At 44.4% G+C, this 9772-nt stretch overlaps 1 protein-coding gene across 2 annotated transcripts; it reads right to left on the bottom strand.

Moving 5' to 3' along the window:
- Window positions 1-7038: 7038 nt before the first annotated feature.
- On the bottom strand, window positions 7039-8852 carry LOC308469270 (uncharacterized protein; the record flags this gene model as incomplete). Of its 2 annotated transcripts, none has more annotated exons than XM_080991452.1 (2): window positions 7039-7912; window positions 8258-8852. In XM_080991452.1, 2 exons carry the CDS (start codon window positions 8850-8852, stop codon window positions 7338-7340), a joined length of 1170 nt encoding a protein of 389 aa, XP_080847578.1. In that variant the 3' UTR covers window positions 7039-7337. The 2 variants fall into 2 exon arrangements, with proteins under 2 accessions (XP_080847578.1, XP_080847579.1); XM_080991453.1 differs by having other exon boundaries at window positions 8294-8852.
- Between the last annotated feature and the right edge of the window lie 920 nt (window positions 8853-9772).

The following is a 9772-nucleotide window of genomic DNA, read 5'->3' as shown; positions in this document are numbered from 1 at the left end:
CTCAGATCTCTTGGGGATTGTTTTCCCTACTAAGCTGCCACACTTTAGAACTTCTAACAGATTATTTAACCTCGCTGTCATTCTGTTCTCTATAAGTAAAAACAAGGCGAGAGAAAACAATCCCCACATTATAGCTTTTGGAAACATGACTCGAATAGAACTGTATTGTCTGACTCTGTTTAGCTACACAGCCCTCAATATATTTTGTCTCCTATTCAGAGATTAGGGCAAGTGTTAACAAAACAGCCCTAATCCATTTTTATAGTAGCACAGTCAGCATATTTAGTCATACTGCTGAAATCTGTGAGGTGCACACCATACATTTACAGAACAGTGCTTCCCTCAGATAATCATGGGAACTGTAATTTACGCCTCACAGAGCTCCCTTAACTCACCCTCCCTCACCACTTCCAGGGATGTACAACCCTGTACAGAACAGGCCATTTCATGTATTCATAACATGTAACACCTGCATCCGGTCATACCCTAGGTATGGCATTTTGCTACAGAAGGGGCTAGGTGTATCATCCTATTGGCATGGATGGATTACTCCTTGGTGAGGTTTGGATTGGTTATGACTGACCTCCACTGCAGAGGTTTGGGACCAGTTAATTTGCACCATATGGGACCAGTTTCAGTTGTTGCAGCCTGAGGATGTGGGTAGGATACTTGTGCCAGTGAATCCCACAATATGCCCTCTTGATTGTGGCTGACAAAATCTTGTAGGAGAGGACTGCCTGGATGTGTCCAGGGAGTAGATCATGGGTAGGCAAACTAAGGCCCAGGGCCAGGATCCAGCCCAATCACCTTCTAAATCAGGCTCACAGATGGTCTGGGAATCAGCATGTTTTTACATGAGTAGAATGTGCCCTTTTATTTAAAATGGATCTCTGGGTTTTTTGTGGGGCCTGCCTGGTGTTTTTACATAAGTAGAATGTGTGCTTTTATTTAAAATGCATCTCTGGGTTATTTGTGGGGCATAGGAATTCGCTCATCCCCCCCCCCCCCAAAAAAGTCTGGCCCTCCCACAAGGTCTGAGGGACAGTGGACCAGCCCCCTGCTGAAAAGGTTTGCTGACCCCTGGAGTAGATGATGTCTCATTACAGGAGGGAGTTATACCCAGCACTTGTAAGACATGATGACTGCAGACCTCTTGAAGGCTGCATGGATTTAGGGGTTTTAGAAAACTACTGCTCAGTCTCTAATATTTGCTTCCTGGACAAGGTGGTTGAGAGGGTGGTGGTCAGCCAGCTACATATATGCTTGAAGGAAACAGACTCTATACCTATTTCAGTCTGGTTCAGGCCCAATTTTGGCACTGAAAAAGCCTTTGTCACCCTGTTGGAGTACCATTATTAGGAGAGAGACAGGGAAGAATGTGGCCCTGTTTATCCTCTCAGCTCCTTGACACTATCGGCCATGGTGGTCAAACAGGTAGGAACTGTATTACAGTTGTTCCACTTCTGCCAACAGGGTTTGTACCAGAAAGAAGTGCTAGGAAACTGTTGCTCAGCCCACTGACTTTTGAGTTGTGGGGCCCCGCAAAGGTCTAATCTTTCTTGTTTGCTTTTCAACATCTACATGAACGATTGGAAGATGATATCCAGGGATTTGGAGCTTGGTGTCATCAGTATCAGTATGCTGATGACATGCAGCTCTCTTTCTCTCTCCCCCCCCCCAATCACAATCAGTAGAGACTATGACTCTGATGAACTGGTGTTGTTTGGAAGCAGCAGGTTGGATAGGGGCTAATAAACCGAGGCTCAATCTTGACAAGATGGAGGTGCTGTAGGAAGGTGGCTCATGTCTTGGGGAATTAGGTGGACAACCTACTCTTTGAAGGGTTATACTTATCCTGAAGGAACAGGTTTATAGTCTGGGAATACACCAGGATTTCATATACATATAAAGTTTCATATACATTATTAAGTACTGATATTTTGACATATACAAAGCATCATTAATCTTCCTCTTTGATTTCATTTTCCTTCTATATAATAGAAACATGAAATTCTGCCATTTTCACAGTATATTAATTCATGTGCTTCCATTAGTTATTGGATGTGAATTCAAAAGCCTAATTAATAATATGTGCAAACTTCGTTTTCATGATGTCATGCCCTGTTTCAGTATAATGATAATACTTAAAGAAGCAGATATCTATGAACTAGATGTTCCCTTCTGCTTTGCTATAGTCTGACCATACAGTGATGATTAATCACTTTTGGGAATTGCCCTCCAAAACCAGGATCTAAAATTGAGATCTTCCATATCTCTCAATGTATTCATGAGCTAAGGGAGGAAGACGATGAAGAAAATGTATTCAGGATTTTAATTACTGTATCCTTTTGTCCACAAACCTGGGAATAAGGAGATGAGACACCAATTTTCTTGGTCTAATAAAAAGCCACAGCACTATTAATTGACTTCGAGGATCTAAAGTGAAATGCTTTTGCACTAATTAATTCTTCATTTCTAGTGAGGATATAATCTGCTGGGCTCAGATGGCAGATACCAGTTCTCTACCTGTCCTATACCTCCAGGCAAACATATCGTGGCTCTGAGCTTATGAGCAGTGCAAGAACTGTTCTAGGTCTTCACAGCCACACATACAGAGGGACCACTGGCCAGGTCATTTTGCCCTCCAACCATCAGCTTTGCATGGATGAGCCAGAAGTCATCAAGGGAATGGGTGTTCACAGAAAGAATTCAGCTGGGGAGGTGGGGTGGGAGACAATCTATGACAGGTCATTGACTTGACCATTTGCAGTTTCTATTCAACAGAACCATGACATGGTGCTGAGAAGAAGTAATGAGAACAAGGGTGATTTAACAATAGTAGAGTAAGGCGCTGAAAAGACAGACAGCTTCAATTTGTCCAATTAATAGCAATCCTGTAGGTCTCAAACCTAAAGTAATGCTTCCACCCCATCGTTCAGCCTGGACCCTGAGGTCCAGCTCCGAGGGCCTTCTGGAGGCTCCCTCACTGTGAGAAGTGAAGTTACATGGGACCAGGCAGAAGGCCTTCTCAGTAATGGTGCCCAACCTGTGACACACCCTCCCATCAGATTCAAGGGAAAAAAACCAACTATTTGACTTTTAGAAGACATCTGTCGGCAGCCCTGTCCAGGGAAGTTTTTAATGGCTGGTGTATCTAGGTGTAAGATTTGTGGAAACAAGCAATGAGGCTGTATGTGTGCATGAGGAATTTCTTGGGTTCACTGGAGCTAATGTGTGCCCAAATCCATTGTTTTTCATTGCACTGTATTTTCCTTACCCAATGCAATAGAAGCTGCCTTCTTTGCCAAAGCTTGGTTTGCTGTTCAACAGGCCAGAAGTGGGATCTGCCGGATGCATTATATGGTGATTTGTGTACTACAGCACCGCCATGAAGAATTAATTATTTAACTCACCCCAAAGCCAGTCAAAAGAATCACTGCAAAATGTGCCCAGAATTTTTAAGCACACTGAATCATGTTTTTGTTACCTTTAGCTAAATATTCATGGAAACACCTGCAAGTCCTGGCAACTTTGAATGGAAATTTGGAACTGGCATGGTGTGATTAGGTTTAATAGGCAATACAGAAGACTTCAACAATACTGAGAAACTTATTTCTGTGAACACAAGCTGCTGACAACAACACAGGCAAAATTCTCGCCAGTCAGGAATCAACTAGGCAGTATCTCCTACACGCAATTGCAGGTGATGGAAACAATGAATTTGAAACTGGCTCTGTCATAAGGACACTTCTCAGGATGTGTAAGATCAAGAAGAGTTAGTGGTGGTTTCCTCTCCCCATGATTCTAGACTTTGTGCAAACTGAGAAGATATGCATTATGTTCTCATATTGCAGTACCCTCTAGTCAGCTATCTTTTTCATTATTTATATTTTATTTGAAGTTTTCAACAGATGTTCAACAACTTTTGCATAAGCTGCAAGAAATGGAAGCTTGCATCATATTAACATAAAATGTGACTGTGTATGCATATGCACTCATTTATTGAAGTTTACTTACTCTTGTCGTTCTTCATCTTGGTTGGCATATAGTTCAAAGTAAACTCATCCTGTCCTTTTATCCAAACAAGGTCAGCACCAGGAGCTGGAACCTCCAGGAGGCTAGGGAAGAAGACTCATCACCATTGCTCTCCTCAGCATGTCCTGAGACCACATTTTGTGTGGCTTGGTCAACCCAATTTAAAGCACCCATCAAAATATTGCATTAATTGGCTATTTCATGTGACATACTGACATTCAGATTTTGTTGACTTCAGAGCTCCAAAGCCACATTGTGACTTCATTGTACTCCTGAAGCCCTTCTCACAAATGAGTATGGCTGCAGAGGTTTAGAATCAGAGCTTTCCCTCTCCTAGATGGACTACCTTCCAGGTTGCCAAGCCCCATCTGCCCCTGACTTCCCACAATAGCAAAAGCAGAAACTGCCTTTTTGACCATCAGACCCACTATTGGTCTCATCTGCTCAATCCACTAGAGCCAAGTCCCTGGCTCACCAAGGGTTTAAGAACCATCAGCTACCCTCACCTGGTTTCCTTTAATAACCTATACATCAAGGAGGATAGAAAACAACTTCATATGTGATCAGTTATAGATCTGATTTCTTGTTTATGTTGTTGAAGCTACAATTTCAAACGAGTATGTCTCAGTTTATGGAACCTGACAATACTACCGGTTACATTTTTTCAATGCCATTTACTTTCACACATTGCCAGCTACCCTTTTAAATGGTTTGCAATACACCTTTGTTCTATGTTCTGTTCCATGTTTCTTCTGGAGAGAGAATGTGAAGAAAGAGTTCAAAGAAACTGACATATATGAAATGTAAGGGAATACTCAAAGCAACCCCGTTTAGATATCTCCTTTTTAGACTCAGAAATGAGAAATGACAGATGACACTTGAGCCATACATTTCTACTCTTCTATATGAGATTCCATTCTCTGTAAAATGATTTCCACTGAGTTTCAACAGAGTTTAGAAATAATACTATTCTTGAAAGCACAGTAAAGGAAAAATGTGAATGTTGTAGCAATGAAATCAGCTACAAAGTTCCTTGGCTTCAGTTATTTGGTTTCAGCCAATTTCATATGTTCACAGGACTGTATCACAGATCTGTAATTTCATTACAAGTCCTTTTGGGAAAAGTCTTCCTGAGGTGACCTTTAGGTGTGCTTTATTCTCTGTCCATGGCTACCTACAGACATTCATTAAACTAATTTATATCCAGAGGAATACCATTAAAAGCCACTAAGAGTCCAGCTAACAGGGATATATTCTCCTTCTCCATTTCCCAGCATATGCCATCAACCATGGAGATCAATGCCATTTCTGTCTCAAAACCAGTCCTGAAGCTAGATTTAAATAGCTCTACATCATCCATCTCATCCAAAAACCTCTGAAACTAAGCTGAAACTAAGCTGTTTCCTGCTTGGCAGGGGGTTGGACTCGATGGCCCTTGTGGTCTCTTCCAACTCTATGATTCTATGATTCTATGACACACTTGCCCAAAAAAGCAATATTCAAGGACTATATTGATTGAACATTGTTGGGCCAAGAGAAGGTATTATAAATAGTGGCTTTCCCAAGGTCATCTTGAAACTCTACTTTGCTGGCTTCATTTGAATCTAGTCCACCAGCAATTCCCCACCCCCACACACCCTGGATGCAGGTTCAAGTTCTCAGAATAATGTGTTCTCAGGATAGTCCACTTTCTCAACTAGTAGACAGGAGGAGTAGTGGGGTACACAGAGAAATAAGGAACTAAGCGTTAGCTTTCTGGGAGTTTTCTGTGTAGACCGTTCAACTATGCTGAATGTACACGATCAGTGAGAAGTGGCACTAGGTCATGAATGCACCATGAATATTTTCTCTTGAATTCACAGCCCTTCCATACAAATAAATTCACTAGCAATTTCATACCCATGGACAAGATCCTGATTTAAAGTCTAGTCACATGTAAGTTCCATTCAGCAACTTCAAATAAAAGTGTATTTCTTGATGGTTCAGTTGGTTTTTATTGCTTTCTATTCATCCTGGTTCAGGGAATAGTGAGTATTTTCCCTTTGAACAGCCTCTCTGTGAATTCTCCTATGCCATTTTCTTTTTCCATGGGGGCAGGAGGCTTTAGCAATTATTATTGTTGTTGTTGTTGTTGTTGTTATTTTAAAATAGTGAAAGAGTGATGTTTTCTATCTTAAAAATAAAGAGAAAAGCTATTAATGAGGGGAAATCCATAATGCAAAGACATAAAAAGAAACCTGCTGGATTAGGACGAAGGACCATCTGGTCCACCATTCTGTTCTCATAGTGGCCAACAAGATGCCCATTGGAAGCCCTTGAGCAGGACATGAGAACAATAGCTCTCTCCTGCTTCTGTACCCCTGTAACTGGTATTCAGTGGCATAATGCCTTAGATGCTGGAGGTCATATACACCCATCATGACTAGTAGCCACTAGCAGCCTTAGCATTCATGAATTCGCTCAATTCCCCTTTAAAGCTATCCAGTTCAAAGAAAAACTAAGGGCACTTCCAGATTTGCCTGTTTACTGAGCATTCACTCTGATTTGTTTGCAAGGATATAAGATTACACAGCCACTTAACAAGCATTCACTCTGATTTGCTTCCAGAGAACAGGTGATGTTGCATCAAAGAAAGTGCTATCACCTGCTTTCCTGTCACTTTCCTTACTGCAGAAATTCTAATCTTTTGATGAAACAAGTTTGTTGTGCAAGAGCTCTAAATCAGCTTTAATTGCACAATTTGCTGGTATGTGAATGAATCTCAACCAAGAACAGTGAGAGTCTGGAAGCACCCTAAGACTAATTTCCTCCTACTTTCAAGCCAGGATGAGAAGGAAATAACAAAACCTTCTGAACCTGCAAAAAGGGTGTTTCATTTAAAGGAGGAAGTGTTTGTGTGGCAAGTCCCCTCCCCCATGTGAAATGAAGACACTGGACACATTATTTAAGGTTAATGGGCATAAAAAGGCCACAACTTTATTGATTACAGAATTGAAAGGTATTGGCCTTAGGCATTGCCTATCGACTACCCGTCATGGAGACCGGCAAGGGTTATCCATAAGCTGTGGGAGTCCTGTTGAAGTACGCCAACTAGGATCCCACGGGTGTCACCGCTCGGGGGCATGCCGGAGGCCCTTACCTCCCTAGGTTTCAGACAAGGCAACGCCCCCCGGAGTCCTCTACCGGACTACCCTTTTCATTGGAGGAAGGTGATGGCGCTTCCTTCCCCCCATTCATTTGCATAACAATTAACCCCTGCCAATGCCTAACCGCCACTCGAGCAAAGCTCGCCGCCAATACCTTCAAACCTGTAACCAATTCCTAATCCCTGTTATGATGTCCCCCAACCAAATATCGTTTCCAGCATCTGACAGATGCACGCCATCCCATCTGTAGAGGGCCTCGTTGCTGTACTGGATGCTTGGGTGGCCAATGACGCACCTGCCCAGAGCCGCCACTCTACGCTCCACAGCCCGCTCCAAGACCTTTCTTGCTTTATTGATTCCAACCGGGCTCAAACAATCCCTCCATGTCCTCCTCTCAAGCAACGAGTACCACAAGATAGTAATGTTTGGGTAAACCGCCATCAGATCAGCAAAATCGTCAAAAATGTTCCATCTCAAGTCAATAGCTTTGTGGTATGCTAGGTCGTTTTCCCCCAACTGGATAACCAGGGCATCAGGTGGGCCCTCAGAGGCGGCTCTCGCCATCACGGCTGGCTTGAATTCGCTCCAGCGCATCCCTCTTCGCGCTATCCACGCCAGCTCAACATTTGCAGGTAAGTTAAAATTTTGCCCCAACCCGGTACTCATGGCATGATTCTTGGCCCAATGCACAATGCTGTGGCCCACCAACCAAATGCGCACCTTCCTGTATTCTGAAAAGCAAATAGACAGAAAAATCAAGGTCAGGAGTACAACTGCTAGTCATAGATTCTTTCTTACATAAGCTCTGTATGCATTAGATTTCCACCGCCCCAAGTCCTTTATCCTCTCTGTGGAGAGCCCGAGGTGCACAGCAGTGGTAGCGGCCCCGATCCAAAAGGAGTGAGCCGCAAATTCGGCCGCGGGCAGTCTGCATGCTGCCAAAGCCATGCGCATCACCCGTGTAAACTGGTGTCTAGCCAAGAGCAATCCATCCGCGTGAATTAAAAAGGGGCCGGGGCTATTGGGTCTTAAGTAGAGGAAACGCCTTGTATCCCTAACCGGGCACGGACCACTACCTTGTGCGGCTGGTAACCGGATGAGGGCCCCCCTACCCTGTTGGTCTGTCTTAGAGCTCTGTACTTGAACGATTAGGTCGTTCCTTGATAGGGTCAGATCACTTAAGAGGATGCCCCTCTGACAGTGGGCAACCCCTCCCTCACAAACTACCTCCCCTATGCACAGGGCACCAAAGAAGGCTATGGAATAAGCGGCAGAGAATAGGCGAGCTTCATATTTTGACCAGCATATTGCACGTAATTTTTTGTGTATCTGGGTCAGAATATCATAAGTTAAGGACCTCCTCTTGTCAGAGCTGGCGGGCTGGAGCCGGCGCCAACCCTCTAAAGTCTTACGCACTATAAATTTAGCGCACGGGTCGGTGGCAAAAAAGGCTTTACAAAAATATGAGATCCCTGCAGACTGAATATTGAGAGTCTTTGGTGCCCTGCCCAGCTCCTTCAGGTGGGCTAAGTAGCGGAGGACCTCCCTTGTTGAGGGAATGGAGTTCTGCCTTGTGCTGGGTATTCTATTGCGGAACTTTAGGAAGTCAGCCCACGCTTTCTTGTATGATCTCATTGTGGAAGGGGCAACTGCACCGAATACTCCCTTCATCACTTCTTCCTCCCAAGACTCCAGAGATGCTCCGGGAAAGGCATCGATGATTGTTCCGCATCCGGCGCTAATGAGCGGAAGCGCTCCATCTGAAAGCGAGACAGAGCATCCGCAACGTCATTATTAATGCCAGGTACGAATTTGGCTGAAAAATATATATTCTGCTCAAGACACAGGAGGATGAAGGACCGTAACAAGTTTCCCACCCTGGTGGAGCGCGCGGACTGTCTAGAAAGAACCGCTACTACTGCCTGGTTATCTGTGTTGAAACAAACCCTACGATTGTGGAACTGCTCTGCCCAAAGATGTACTGCCACTACAATAGGGAAAAATTCCAAGAATGTAAGGTCCCGAGTAATGGGCTGGCCCTGCCAGTCTGCAGGCCACTTTTGGGCACACCACTGGCCCCTGAAATAAACTCCAAAACCCAAGGAACCTGCCGCATCTGACTGGACTTGGAAGTCAGTATTGAGTGCCATGGAATCTTGCCACAAGGATATACCGTTGTACTTGTCGAGGAATTGTAGCCAGACTCCCATATCCACCTTAACTTCTTTGGAGAGGCGCACCCTATGCTGTGGTGCCCTGAGACCTGCCGACAATCTGGCCAGGCGGCCACAAAAGGGCCGACCCAGCGCCACTACCCTACAAGCGAAATTTAGGTGACCTAGCAGGGATTGAATTTGCCTTAGGGTAACCTTCTTTAGGGGCAATAGCTGTTGTATCAGTGCCTTAAGGGCGAACAGTTTTTCCTCGGGCAACCTAGACGTTTGTGCCACGGTGTCTAACTCAATGCCCAGATAGACCAAGGAAGTGGCTGGACCCTCCGTTTTCTCGGCGGCCAGTGGCACCTCCAGCTCCCCTGCCAGGGCTGTGAAAGCCTCCAAGAGGGCGGAGCATCGTTGCCTGTTATCTGCCAC

Source organism: Podarcis pityusensis (genome assembly GCF_964106645.2).
Source record: "Podarcis pityusensis genome assembly, chromosome: 2".
NCBI lineage: Eukaryota > Metazoa > Chordata > Lepidosauria > Squamata > Lacertidae > Podarcis > Podarcis pityusensis.
The sequence above is the reverse complement of the archived record's forward strand: the minus strand, read 5'-3'. Positions and strand labels throughout refer to the sequence as shown.